This window comes from Acomys minous (assembly GCF_964271855.1).
Source record: "Acomys minous genome assembly, chromosome: 14".
NCBI classification, from domain to species: Eukaryota; Metazoa; Chordata; class Mammalia; order Rodentia; family Muridae; genus Acomys; species Acomys minous.
This window is the reverse complement of record NC_140496.1, coordinates 54,411,607-54,426,922: the sequence shown is the minus strand read 5'-3', so window position 1 is coordinate 54,426,922 and position 15,316 is coordinate 54,411,607. Positions and strand designations below refer to the sequence as shown.

The window sequence follows — 15,316 nt, the reverse complement described above, 5'->3', positions numbered from 1 at the left end:
AATGAGATTCAAGTGTGAGCCACCATGCCATTCTTGAAATAATTTATCATTTCATGGTGGAGTAAAGCTAGAAGTAAATATAAAGAAACATAGAAACTACATAAATACTTGTAGATAGGGCAATATGCTTTTGAAAGACCAGTGAGTCATTGAAGAAAACACATGATTTTACAATTCTTAGAGTAAGAAAAAAATGAAAGCATAGCTTATCAGAAACCTTTACGATACAGTAACCAGTTCCAAGGAGAAAGTTTACAGCTACGGGTGCTTATGTTTAAAAACTCAGAAAGAGCTCAAATAAGTAACAATATACCTCAAGATCTTTAAAAAAGAAAAGAACAAGCTGAACTCAAAATTAGCAGATGCAAAGAAATAATGAAGACCAGAGCAGAAATTAATGAGATGGAGAGTAAAATTAAGACTTGGTTGTTTGGAGAAGACAAAAACAAAAACAAAATAGCAGCCTTATTCATATTAGCCAGACTCTGGAAACAACTTAAATGTCCCTCAGTCCAAGAATGGATAAAGAAACTGTGGTGCATTTACACTACGGAATACTACTCAGCTATTAAAAACAAGGAAATCTTGAAATTGGCAGGCAAATGGAACTAAAATGATCAACCTGAGTGAGTTAACCCAGACCCAGAAAGATGCACATGGTATATACCCACTTATAATTGGACACTAGCCCAACAGGGATGCCCCCTGAAAGTCTTCACTTAGCAGGAGATTGGGATAGATGCTGGGTCTTCCTGTTGGGACTCCAGGTGAGAGAGGTATGGAAGAACAGAGAAATAGAAGGATCCAGAGGGTCCTAGAAACCTACAAGAAGGCCATCAAGGCTCGCAGAACTGGACCCATGGGGGGGTGTCTGCTCAAAATACTGTACCAACCAAGGACAATGCATCCAGTAAACCTAAATCCCCTATCCAGATCTAGGCAATGAACAGGACATTCTCCAAAGTTGTGTGGAGAACAGGGGCTGACTCTGACATGAACTCTGGTGCCCTTATTTGACCACTTTCCCTTGGTGGAGAGGCCTGGTGGCACTCAGAGGAAGGGTAAGCAGGCTACCAGGATGAGGCCTGATAGGCTGAGGTCATATGGTTTGGGAGGAGGTCCACATCTGTCACAGACCTAGGGGAGGGGAACAGAGTGCAAGAGGGAGGGAAGGGGAGTGGGAAGATACAAGTGAGAGGATAACAATTGAGAAGTAATCAGAATAAATTATTTAAATAAAAAATCAAACAAAACCAACAAAAAATAGTCAAATTAACTGGAAGAGAATACCTGAATTAACAAAATTAAAATGAGAATTATAATTGGAATGACTTGACTTTTCTTTTTCTGTTTGGCCCTTTCACTCCTTCCACATGCCTCATTTCTCTAGTAGTCATTCCTATTTGCAAGAGTCCATGATCCAGCAGGACAAAAAGATCCTACGATTCTCCCAGAAAAGTCTCAGACCTGATACTTTCAGCAAATAGCAAATATAAAACTTACAAAAACAGTGTTTCTATATTTCAGTAATGAACTTGCCAAGAATGAGATTGCTTTTTAAAAATGCTACCCACAACATTCTCAAAAAATAAATGGTACGAGGGTGAAGAGATGGCTCAGCTGTTAAAATCCTTGCTGTTCTTGCAGAGGTCCAAGGTTTGGTTCCCAGCACCCACATGGTAGATCACAATCAACACAGTCTGCAATTCCAGCTCCAGGGAACCCAATGTCCCCTTCTGGGCTCTCTAGGCACTGCATGCACAGGATGCACATATATGCATACCGGTGAAATACTCATATATACACACATAGTCTGTAAGGCAAAATGTGGTGTCACACGCCTTTAATTCCAGCGTTCAGGAGGCAAAGGCAGGAAGATCTCTTTGAGTTTAAGACCAGCTTGCTCTACACAATAAGATCCAAGTCAGCCAAGGTTACAGAGTGAGAATGTGTCTCAAAAATAAGAATTTAAAAAACGGTAAACAAATAAGTACTCAAAAATACCTGGGAATAAATTTAAGTTCTATAAATGAAAATCTAAAATCTCTGGAGGAATACACAGGACACTAGAAGATGGAAAGACAGCCTATGCTCACAGATTGGCAGAATACTGTGAATAGTCACATTACTAAAAATGTTCTATAGATTCAGTGCATTTCCCCACCAAAATTCCAATGACATTTTTTAAATAACTAGAAAAGAAACCCACCCCAATGGCAGTGGGCAGAGACACCTTGCTGGTGGTATTGTTACATCAGTCAAGGGCAGAGCAGATGGCATGTCTCTAATCATCCTAGCTTGATGGCCAAAGTTATCTTATACCTGGGACTCATAAAAATCAAATCAAATCAAATCAAATCCAGGCAGCGCAGTGCAGGGGGAGGAAGACAGACAAAGACCTGTAGACCGCCAATGCTACCCAGTCTGTACTCCAGTGCACAGCACAGGCAGGTCATAGACACTTGCTTGCCGCCAAGCCACCATTCATGAATGAAGGGTATCACTTAGGGGCCCACCAGCTGCATGGCCAGCTTGCACAACGTATGTGGTAGTCAGATGGATGAAAAAGACAAGTGAAGCAGCTTGAGCATTATGAAGAAAGATGGAACTGGAGACTCCAAAATGGAGAGGAGTACCCTGTCATGAGTGGCCAGCCCACTGCTGGGGCCACGGTGAGGTCCCAGCTTGACCTGCCGCTGAGGGCTATGTCTGTGTCCGTGGCTAAGCAGGGGCAGGGGTCGGTGTTGATGTCCATGGTTCATGTTACCACTAGAGAATATGAGGATATCCCTGGTCAGGGCAGCTGTGGGGTCTAAAGGGAGGGGGGAACAAGAGAGATAATGGATGAAAAAACAAAACATCTTATTTTCTCCCATAAGCAGAATCGACAATTAACTACATGCCCACAACATGGGGGGGGGGAAGCAAAGGGGAGATTATTATTTAGGGTGATAGTGGGAGAGAGGACATGGGACAGGCAAGATAGTAGAGGGGAGTAAGATTGAGCACAATGATACATATAAAAATTGTGGGCCATCCAAATGGCTGAGTAGGTAAAGGTGCTTGCTGCCAAGCTGACAACCTAAGTTGGGTCCTCAGAACACATGGTGGAAAGAGAGAATCCACCCTGTAGGTTGTCCTCTGACCTCCACACACCCACCATAGCATGCATACACACGTGTGCACATACACACACACACTCACCATCCTCATCATCTACACGTTATGGTACATGCCTTTAATCCCCACACTCAGGAGGCAGAGGCAGGCAGATCTGTCTGTGAATTTGAGCAGCCTGTTCTACACAGAGAATTCCAGGCCAACCAGAGCAACACAGTGAGACCTTGTCTCAGAGAGAGAGAGAGAGAGAGAGAGCGAGAGAGAGAGAGAGAGAGAGAGAGAGCGAGAGAGAGAGAGAGAGAGAGTGAGAGAGAGAGAGAGCGAGAGAGAGAGAGAGAGAGAGAGAGAGAGAGAGAGAGAGAGAGAGAGAGAGAGAAATGTAAATTTTTAAAAATAAAAATAAATTTCACTGAAACCCATTATTGTAGGCAGGCACGATGGCTCACAGTGTGAAAGCACTTGCTGCTAAGCCTTAAGAACCTGTTTGATCTCTGGGACAAATATGGTAGAAGGGGAAAATCATATCTGGCAGATTGTCCTCTGATTCCCACACATATGCTATGGCCCGTAGGTACACACACTCACATTATAAAGTAATGAACCCTATTATTTTGCATGTCAAATAGAAGTTAATAATAAAAGATACTTACTACTGGGTACACTCAACTGTTTCAGAGTTCATTAGCTATTTAATCTAAAGCTATAAACAGGCAGATGTACTTCTCATCATTCACAATCTGCATTAGGAGCAGCGCCCTATACACAGCTTAGCTTTAGTATTTACCCAGTTATAAGAACATCATGGGAGGACACCTAGACCACTTCAGCAAGAGAAGGAATAGGGTGACTTAAATGCATTACTTGCCTTTGCCTCCTACATTTCAAGGATCAGTTATCAAAATATATGACATTTGGCAGGGCCTATTTATATCAAGTTCTATATTGTAGAACTTACATACTCTTTAATTTTCTACACGTTTGTAGTTTGTATCAAGTGTTCAGCATATCACTGTGGTGTTATGTCTACATTAGCAACTCTAAATGGTTTTCTTATATCTAAAACAAATGGCCTATTTGCTGTCTAGTTTGACAGAGTCAAGACTGACAGAGCTCTGAGATTATAAATACTAGTTAGCAACATCCTACCACTCATTCTCTTTGAGTATCACATGTTAAGAAACTCCTAATTAAAATCAGGACCATAAGTGTTTTAAACACATCACAGCTCCTAAACAAGTACCTTAATTTCAAGCCAAGAGATAATTGTAGATCAAAGGCCCTGATTTGTTGTAGAGTCTTATTCCATTTTCTGTTTCAGAGCATCAACTGAGCCGGGTGTGGTGGCGTATGCCTTTAATCCCAGCACTTGGGAGGCAGAGGCAGGCAGAGTGCTGTGAGTTCGAGGCCAGCCTGGTCTACAAAGTCTAGGATAGTCAAGGCTACACAGAGAAACCCTGTCTTGAAAAACAAACAAAAACACACACACAAAAAAAAACAACCAAGAGCACCAACTGATAGGGCTGGAGAGATGACTCAAGAGTTAAGAGCACTCACTGCTCTTCAAGAGGACCAGAGTTCCACTTCCAACACTGCTAAACAGTTTACAACCACCTGCAGCTCCAGCTCCAGCAGATCGGATGCCCTCCTCTGGTTATGAAGGACACACACACACACACACACACACACACACACACACACACACACACTAATAAAAGTAAAATAAATTTTAGATAAATAAAATTCATATATATTTTTAAATTCCAGCATAGATTGGGGAAGAACTCCTGAGGTCCTACTCTGAGCTGGGGAGACACTGCAGTTGACAGCAGCTGAACAGTCACTTTTCTTTGGGGATGTGGCTGCTAGTAGGTTGCCCATGTCTCTGTGGGTGGCCCATGCTAATGACCATACGGTCAGCACTAATTGCACTCCACTAAACAGAAGACGACACAGGTCCTGGAGGAAGTAAGAGGGAAGAGTGCTGGGTGGATTAAGATAAAAAAATATATTATATACTGGACTGGAGGGCTGGAGAGATGGCTCAGCAGTTAAGCACATTGGCCATTCTTCCAGAGGACCCAGGTTCACTTCCCAGAAACCACATGGCAGCTCACAACTATCTGTAAGTTCAGTTCCAGGGGATCTGGGGCCTTATTTTAGCTTCCCTGAGCACCTGGCACACAGGTGATGCATACACATATATGCAGGCAGGACACCAATATACAAATCTGTGTGTGTGCGTGCACGCGCACACACACCAAAAACAAAAACAAAAACAAAAGACAAAAAACCCACATCATATAAATGTAAGATATTTTCAAAGACTAAATTTTACTCTTTAAAGATGTGGTAGTTCAGGACTTTAATCTCAGCACTTGGACGGCAGAGGCACGCAGATCTTTGTGAGTTCAAGGTCAGCCTAGTCTGCATAGCAAGTTCAGGACAGCCAGAACTATGTAGTGAGATCCTATCTCAAAACAAACAATATGCTCTATAAAATCACACTTTTTAATATATTAGTTAGGGAAAGAAAATGGTAATCTTAGGTACTTTACCACAAAATAAGGATTAAGCCAAGTTTCCGAACAGGTTAAGTTGTCAAGAGTGGGGAACCCGAAACCACTCAAAGCAAGACTGGTTATCACTTCACTACGTACAGGCATATCAGAACACCACGGTGGCTAACACCTATAATTCCAGCTCTAGCCAAGACTACTCCCTCTAGTCTGAGACCCGTTTGCCCCACATGCCAATCCTTGGGTATCCTAAGAGCTGCCTAGTGCTTGGCAGCTGCACCAACATGGTGATGGCACCAGGCCTGAAGTACAGCTTGTACCTGGGTCCTGTCTGTACTCTCAGGTTGACCTTGACCTTAACCTCTGAGCTCCAAGCAGCTTCTGATCCCCAATGCTGGGTGCTGTAAGAAGAATTTTGTTCCTTTAAAAAACCCAGCTATGTGCCTGTGTTTTTTGTTTTAATCCCAGATGTGGGCTATGAGACAGCTTCAGATTGTCCACAGCTGATAACTATGGTGTCTCCTGCTCAGGGAGTGGCTGGAGGTACTCCAACGCCGATCCCACTCTCTCTGCTGTTGCAGTTTGTCAAGAGGCCTTGTGCAAAGAAGAAAAATTGGATATCCTGTCCGCCAAGATGAAATTTGCCCCAAGGAACTCAGCACACTTAATCAGCAGGAAGCAGTCTAATGAGATCTACACCCCACTTCCCTCTACCCTTTTTTGCCTACCTAGTGTTGGGAGGTTGGAAGGTATTGGGGTGAAGAGTGGTAGAACCCAATAAAGTAGCCCAAAAGCTTGGCTACAGGGTTCCGATACAAGCTGCTGGCAATAGGATCAGCACCTGGTTTCTGGCACCCTGAGTCTGGCTCCTCAGTGCAAAAACACCTCCAACCATTTGATAGTTGAAGAAACAGTAGAGCCAGAGGCCCAGCCAAAGTGCCTGCTTGAGGAGATCTCAGAACCACCCACCGGCTGCACCCACAGACCTGCATACAAGCTGTGCTGCCAATGGAATTCTGCCTGGGATCTCATTCCCCTATCACCTACCCGGATCCTGCCCTGGTAGGAGCGGATTCCCGCCCCTAAGCAATCTTGGCTGCACACAGTCCCATGTTCCTAGGCAGCCCTCCATATGTACCCAGGCTGCCCTACATGCATCTTGGCTGCCTAATACTGTTTCAACAGAAACCAGTACCTGAAGTCCTTCTGGCAACAGCCAAAGAACACTTTAAGAGGAAGGGAAGTAGAAGCAGAGGCCAGAGAAGAGCAGGAAGCTGCTGGTGGTTATTAAGGAATCAGAGATTAAACCTTGCAGGTGCCAGTCACCAGAAAAGTGCCAGGGAGCTATGAAGTCATCAGGGCCAACCTCAGTTAATCAGCCTGAGTTCTATGCCAATGGACCTCTGCTAAAAGCCAAGGGTTCCCATGCCCAGGCTAGCAAGGAGACTATAATACCGGAGGTGCCACTTGCCAATGCTGGAGCGGCTTGCCTCCCAGGACTTCTATGCAGAAAAAGGAAAGACCCCTCAGTAGCTGACTCTAGCTTCTAACAGGTATCCTTAAATTCACTTTAGACCACAAGAAGAATTAGTGTTAGAAGGAAGACTGATAACATCAACTCAGGAGGGGTGGGTTAGGGGGCTCCTCTCCTCTGAGGAGCTGGAGTGCGTTAGGGGGCTCCTCTCCTCTGAGGAGCTGGGGTGCATTAGGGGGCTCCCCTCCTCTGAGGAGCTGGGGTAGGTTAGGGGGCTCCCCTCCTGAGGAGCTGGGGTGCATTAGGGGGCTCCCCTCCTCTGAGGAGCTGGGGTGGGTTAGGGGGCTCCCCTCCTCTGAGGAGCTGGGGTGGGTTAGGGGGCTCCCCTCCTCTGAGGAGCTGGAGTGCGTTAGGGGGCTCCCCTCCTCTGAGGAGCTGGGGTGGGTTAGGGGGCTCCCCTCCTCTGAGGAGCTGGGGTAGGTTAGGGGGCTCCCCTCCTTGAGGAGCTGGGGTGCATTAGGGGGCTCCCCTCCTTTGAGGAGCTGGGGTGGGTTAGGGGGCTCCCCTCCTCTGAGGAGCTGGAGTGTGTTAGGGAGCTCCCCTCCTCTGAGGAGCTGGGGTGCATTAGGGGGCTCCCCTCCTCTGAGGAGCTGGAGTGCGTTAGGGGGCTCCCCTCCTCTGAGGAGCTGGGGTGGGTTAGGGGGCTCCCCTCCTCTGAGGAGCTGGGGTGCGTTAGGGGGCTCCCCTCCTTTGAGGAGCTGGGGTGGGTTAGGGGGCTCCCCTCCTCTGAGGAGCTGGAGTGTGTTAGGGAGCTCCCCTCCTCTGAGGAGCTGGGGTGGGTTAGGGGGCTCCCCTCCTCTGAGGAGCTGGAGTGCGTTAGGGGGCTCTCCTCCTCTGAGGAGCTGGAGTGCGTTAGGGGGCTCCCCTCCTCTGAGGAGCTGGGGTGGGTTAGGGGGCTCCCCTCCTCTGAGGAGCTGGAGTGTGTTAGGGAGCTCCCCTCCTCTGAGGAGCTGGAGTGCGTTAGGGGGCTCTCCTCCTCTGAGGAGCTGGAGTGCGTTAGGGGGCTCCCCTCCTCTGAGGAGCTGGGGTGGGTTAGGGGGCTCCCCTCCTCTGAGGAGCTGGGGTGCATTAGGGGGCTCTCCTCCTTTGAGGAGCTGGAGTGCGTTAGGGGGCTCCCCTCCTCTGAGGAGCTGGGGTGGGTTAGGGGGCTCCCCTCCTCTGAGGAGCTGGGTGGGTTAGGGGGCTCCCCTCCTCTGAGGAGCTGGGTGGGTTAGGGGGCTCCCCTCCTCTGAGGAGCTGGGTGGGTTAGGGGGCTCCCCTCCTCTGAGGAACAGGGGAGAGGGGAAAGGGGAGGGTGGGACTGAGGAGGGGAGGGCTACGATGGGAATGTAAAGTGAATAAATAAATAAATTAAAATGCAATTTAAAAAATGCAATCTCCTGTGCATATGTAATGTCTCAACAGTTGTGTGAAAAAAACAAAAGAAATAATACCAAGGTGAGTTACAGGGAAAAGTTATGATTGTTATATTTTCCTTTTGTTTTCAGACGGAGTCCCCGATGGTTTTACTAAATTACATACACTGTTATGAAATTTCCAACCAACAAAAAAAATTGGATACTTTTAGGTTACAGTGTGTAATTGTAGGTGAGTAATCTAATGCCTCTGGTGTCCCTAACCTCAAAGACAGAGAGAGAGGCAGCCTAACAGATCTGCTCTGATGTAATGGCAGCCACCAGCCACCCAACTCTAGTCCGGGCTCTAAACAATCCTATCCCATGGGGGCTTTGGCTAAAATTATACTATCTCAGTTATCTCACTGAAAATTTTCATCAGGATCCCAAAGTCAGAAAGCAATAAAAACTACCCTGGAACAAAACCTTAAGCCCCACTAGCACACAGAGACAATGCCCATCGATTCGTCCTTTTGTTCATTATGGGGTTTACTCACAACCTCAGCATTCCTGACATTTGGGTCTACAGCAGGTTTAGCAGCAGCTCTGTCTGCTACTTACCAAATGACAATTGCAGTCCTCTCCCAGCCCTGAGCTGTTAAATCAAAACTGTCTACAGAGATTGCTAAGTATTTCATGAGGAGTAAAACAGCCCCCAATCAAACTCCACTTTGATATATCTCTCCTTCATTTCTTAGAGCTAAGCTGTAGAAAGATGAAATACACAGTAATTATTAAGTCCCTTTTAGTTTGATAATACAGAAAAAGAAGCAACCCAGGTGTCTCTACAAGCTGGCTGTCTGGACCTGAACAAAAGCAAAGGTCATTAAAAAGCCAACTAAACATAAAGAAACACAAAAGCATCCTGTCAGCATTTATGCTCACAAAGGAACTTTATCTGCAATAGAGTTAAAGTTTTTTTTTTCTTATACTAAGAAAGTCCTCCAAAATACTCCAGTATTCACTTACGCACTAACCAGAATCTTGAGGGTATAACTAACTTTCTATCCTTAAAAATACAGATTTGGTAAGCATGGCAACTCACACCTGTAATCCTAACACTGAGGCAAGAAGACTGCCAAGAGTTCAAGGCTTTATACTGAGATAGCGAGTTCTAGACCAACCTGGACTACAGAGTGAAACACTGTCTAAATAAGTATGATATACTGGTGCACATCAGCAAGTAGGGGTGTTGGAGGTGGAGGACCTAGGATCTGAATCAGGTCAAGGTTATCCTGAGTTACACAGTGAGTTTGAAGCGACACCCTGATGACCAGAATTGAACCCCTGAAACTCACGGGAGAATGAAAGAACTAGCTCCCAAAAAGTTGTTCTCAGACTTTGACAATGTGCCATGATGCATGCATACACACATGACAAAATTTTTAAAAATAAAACAATGTTATTTTTTGACTTTATGTGGTACACACTTGCTGACACTTTATGTTCAAACTCAGCAATGCATTTTCTGTCACTAGAGCTGTTTTGTTTGTTTTTGGATGGGGTCACATGTGTCCCAGGCTGGCCTTGAACTCATTACACAGCAGAGAATGACGTTGAATTTCTGATCCTCCTATCTCTACCTCCCAAGTGCTGAGGTTACAGGCACACAGCGGACTAAAGTTACTAGGGATTGAACCCAAGGCCTTGCACATACTAGGCAGGAGCTCTGCCATTGAGCCATATCCCCAACCCCCATTATAGCTTCTTAAAGAGCTCAAGAGTATGATGTTGGTAGTGGTGGTAGTGCATCTGTAACTCCAGCAGGAGATAGGAAGATTAGGAGTTCTGTGCTACTCTCACTATGAGTTTGAAAGCAGCCTGTCTAACAAGACTGTCCCTCTCAAAAAAACAAAAAACAAAAAAAACCAAAAACAACAAACAAAAAAGCCCAAAACCCTCTCTATCCTCCTCTTTCTCCTCTCCTTCTTATTCTTCCTCTGTCTGTCTGTCGGTCTGTCTGTCTGTCTGTCTCTGTCTCTGTCTCTCTCTGGGGTACCCCTCCCCCCATGCTCATTAAATAAACTCCACTACAACAACAACAACAACAACAACAAAAAACCTTCAAAAACCTCAGAGGCCTACAGAATATGGTATTTAAAGACATTTTTATTATTCTAAAGATTCTCTGACAGTAAGACAAGTTAACTCCTGGCAACACCCAGCCTGCCTCAAAGAAGAAGACAAGCATCAAAGAACCTCCTTATAGAGGTTGGCTTCAAATGTGGCAAACTAGCCACTGGGCAAAACGTCCTCATTTCTGCCACAGATAGAATTCCGCCTAAAAATGGGCAAGTTTAGATGCAGGCAGAGTCGATGGCCAAACTCTGCCAAGAGAGGGTAAGCAAGTCGTCAACAGTTTCTGCCTCACAAATATGTCTGTCAGAGATATTGGGCCAAAAGGCTGAAGATGATGCTCCAATGTTATAGTGTTGGTGACTGTTCAGGCAGTAAATTGTTTCAGCCATTTTTTTTCCCTTTTGGAAGCTGCTAACCTGAACTCCAAGTATTTAAGTTTTATCTCTTCTCAAGTCTCTAATGAGTTTGAAGACCAGATAGTTTAGTCTGTCAATTAAGCTTAATAGGTCAGGGGTAAAGATGTTTTTAGATCAAGATAGATGTTTTAAGTTAATAGAGATGAGATATGATAGATATTAATCTCCATTCAGAAATTTAGACCCAACAAGATAGGAAAGATGTTTACTTAAAGTTTGACAAATAGAAATAGCCCAATCACTATGAATGTAACATTTATATAATTCCTGATTGTCCTATGGTTCTTCCTGCTGCATGTAGTTTATTTTACCCATAATATAAATATGTATGTTAAAAAAGAAACATAATAAGAAAAAATTAAAAATAATGGGCCAGCTCATAGTATTGCTCAAAGTATAAAGACACTTGCCACCAAGTCAACCTGAGATTGAACCCCAGGGCCTGTATAACAGAAGGAGGGAATCAACTTCCACAAGTTGTTCTCTGACCTCCACACGTGCACCATGACACACACACACAATGCAAAACAATTTTTAAACAAAATATAAAGCTCACAAAACATCAAGGTTATCCTTCACTCAATCAAAATGACTTAATAAATAATACATACTAATCATGTAGAGAGCACAGATATTAAGTAGCAAGTGACCAGATTAAGGCAGTGTAATGATTAGCATCTTTGAAGCTTATCCCAAACCAATACTTTTCCTCTAGTTAAGCAGTATAAATTCTAAAGGAAATCTACATCTACTATTTAGCTACCATTATTATGTGGCAATGATTATATTGGAGCCATTATAAGTACAACACAATGAATAATGCCTGTAGTAATAGCTGGTAAGGAGCCAAATGAGACAGCATTACTTACTAAAAAGACGGACATTTACTAGATCAAAGAAGAGAGCCTAACAGAGAACTAGAAAGTGAGGAGGCCACCACTGCCTTCCGGCTGAGCCAGAGGTGAGCAATGCCCCATCAGTGTTCAACTTGTCTGTCACCTGGATCTGGGAAATGCCATGATTTCCATGAAACACTTAAGAACCACACTAGTCTCATCAATATGCAAAGCAGGCTACTCTACTATATAATTATTATGAATACTAAATTCAACCCTTTAAGGCCTTAAAGGAGAGTGGGGGATGGTGACAGTATGTGGAACTAAAGCACACCTTTACATTCCTTGAAGCAACCCTCTGTGGGATTCTGTCCAGTCATCCTGCCAGTGTAGTGTAATAGCTCCATTAGTTTTGGGCCCACATGGTCTTTCAATAGAATAGTCAGATGAAGCAAAAGCTGCTGGAAATTTCTTTCAAATATTTCTTCTATCATCTGATGACAAAAAAACAAAACAAAACAAGATAACTCCATTCTATCCTATCATATATAAGCCTGAACTCTTCAGACAATGTGATCAGAATCTCTGATTTTAAAATTCTAGGTCCACATAATGAGTTCCAGCACAGGCAGAGCAGCCTGATCTACATATTAAGATCCAGGGCAGCCAGACATAGAGACCTGGTCTAAAAACAAAAAGTGTCCCCCAAATCTCAACTTACCACTTTTTGCTAGAATTATTTTCATCATAAATATGAAAACTCTTCCAGTAAGAGCAATTCCTAAGTGATTCACTTGGAGAGTCTATCAAGAAATAACAAGTCATCGGTTGTTCAAGCTTTTTATTAGCCAATCAGAGATAATTGGGGAGTATTCTTTATACAACATTGATACAGGAGTTTCTTCAATAATGCACAGGTCTGGAGTGCAACCTAATCTCACCATGCAGAGAAATCAATGCATAAGACCAACCCCCAACACATAAACTTAGTAGCCCTGCTCTCGAGTGCACTCGAGAAAACTGGGCATGGTGCCAGACACCTTTAATCCCAGCACTTGGGAGGCAGAGGCAGGTGGATCTATTTGAGTTCAAGGCCAGCCTGGTCTACAGAGCAACTTCCAGGACAGCCAAGGCTACACAGAGAAACCCTTATTGTTTTTAAACTACCAGTGTTATTAGTATTATCAGTAGGTCTGGCTACTTATCAATTAAGACATAGACACTTGTTATACTTTAAAATAGCTTAGTTAACCTGGGGCAGGGCTGACATAACCCGAAAAATTACTTTCATTGTGGGCCAAGTATAGGATCCCTGCCTCAATCCCACGCCATCTGCTTCTCATAATTTCTACCTCTATCAAGCTACCTCCCATCTGTAATCCCATATACTTGCTAATGTTTTTCATCTGGGCCATGTGCTTCTCCTCCATCTAACCCAGGGTGGCCTTCCTCTCTCTTCCCTCCTGAGGCCCTCTCCTCTAGTCTCTTCTCCTTCCGCCTTGTGGTGATCTTCTTCCCAGGATTCCTCTTTCTCTAAGCCCCACCTATCTCCTTTGCCCTGCCCAGGTAGGATGGCTTTTTATTAATCAAAAGGTGGGTCACAGAGACAACAAACAATAATTAGCATCAAAATACACCAGACCATCCCTCCAAGAACCTGACTCAAAAAACAAACAAACAAACAAAAACAAGCAAACAAACAAACAAAAGACTAGTATGGTGGTGCACACTTTGAATCCCTCACAGTTGGGAGGCAGAAACAGGTAGATCTCTGTGAGTTCCAGGCCAACCTGTTCTGAATAGCAATTTCCAGGACATCCAGGACTACATGATAAGACCCTGATGTAAAAAAAATAAATAAATAAACAAAACAATAATCCCTGCACTCGGGAGGCAGAGGCAGGTGGATCACTGTGAGTTCGAGGCCAGCCTGGTCTACAGAGCAAGTCCAGGACAGCCAAGGCTACACAGAGAGACCCTGTCTCGAAAAACAAAACAAACAAACAAACAAAAAGATATCATGAGTATAAAATAAATTATGGTATAGGCACTCATTTTAAGAAGAAACCTCGACAACCGCCAAGAAAAAAAGACCTATAATTCTACAAAGACAATTAGTCAAAGGTGCAATTAACATTACATTCACCTTGTCAGTCTCTTCACAGTAACTACAATCCAACCCAAAAGAAGCGCTGGCATTGGCTAGCATGCTGCAGAAGCAATTTCTTCTCAAACCATAGCCTTACCTCTCTAGTGGCTGACAGCCTGGCAGAAACCAGCGAGAAACAATTTTATATCAGAGAAAGCAGTCTCTTAACATTCTGTCCTGTATTTTTTCTGAACAGAAAGAACGGAGGAGGAGGAGGGCTAGGAAAGTGGAGCTAAAGACACTGGTAGCGTGACATCCAAAATAAACTAAGTTGAAACAGTACGTCCTGCCTTCTTCCTAAAGTCATTTCCTTCAATAGCAACAGGGAGCGCAGTGTGCAAGTCACTGGTACTATTTTCACTTTCACAGGGACCACGGAAGAGCAAAATCTCCCTCTTCCCTTTTACCTTCCAAACCTCCTCCTCCTCCTCCTCCTCCTCTTCCTCCTCCTCCTCCTGTACTTCAACAAAACCTACTAAAGAGTCCTCAGCAATCCGCTATTTTGTCTCACTGAGGATATGCAGAAGGGGGAGGATCTGGTTGAGAAGTAGGGGGAAAAATAAGAGAAGGTGAGATGCAACCACGGAAGGAGTACAGGGGATAGGTCATCGCGGGAAGGAGACACGGAAGAGAACTGCAAGCAAATTGGGCGCAAGACGTAGTGACAATTGACCTAGGAAGACAAAAAGACGGGGGTGGGTGGTATTAAAGAGCGGAAGCGAAATGAGGGGCAAACTGGAGGCGCCGCGGAAATGAGGGTTAGGTAGAAGTGACCGGCTCGGGCCCTGATGCCTAAGGTTTGGGCTAGTGCCCGGAGACAGCGGGCGGCAGGTACCGAGGACACCGGTGTCAGGGCAATCACGGGTGAGCGCGCAGCTCAAGACCCAGTTTCCAGCCTTCCGGGCGAGGGATCGGCGCTGCGCCCGAGCGCGGGACGTACGGGGGTTCTTACCGGTAGTTTGGGGCTGACCTCGCCCTTACAAAAGTGGCAGAAGAAACGGTGCGCGGCTACAGCAGAGCCCGCGTCCGCCCCCGCAGCCGAGGCCTCCGCCATGTTTCGCCTGCGCCGCGGATGTCCGAAAGGGCGGCTGGCGGTCCCTTCCCAGGCCGCTACCTCCTGGGCTGCGGTCGCCGCCGCCGCCGCCGCCGCCGCCGCCGCCTCTTCTGTGCCGCCCGCCGCTCCAGGGCCCGCAAGGGTCACGTGAGCCCGTCCGGCCCCCAGAGGCCCGCCCGCCCGCCAGCGGCCGCAAGACCCGAGGCCCGCCTCCCGGT

General features: G+C 45.3%; 1 protein-coding gene across 2 annotated transcripts in view; it reads right to left on the bottom strand.

Annotated features, from left to right (window-relative positions):
* Nucleotides 1-15,235, bottom strand: part of RNF115 (ring finger protein 115) — a 59,050-nt gene extending 43,815 nt beyond the window's left edge. The window contains exon 1 of one of the 2 annotated variants that reach the window (XM_084757367.1): nucleotides 14,997-15,235. In XM_084757367.1, coding sequence (XP_084613493.1) covers nucleotides 14,997-15,098 — 102 coding nt within the window. In that variant the 5' untranslated portion in view covers nucleotides 15,099-15,235. The remainder of the gene's footprint in view (nucleotides 1-14,996) is intronic. The other variant, XM_084757368.1, reaches the window with a different exon arrangement.
* Nucleotides 15,236-15,316: the final 81 nt, after the last annotated feature.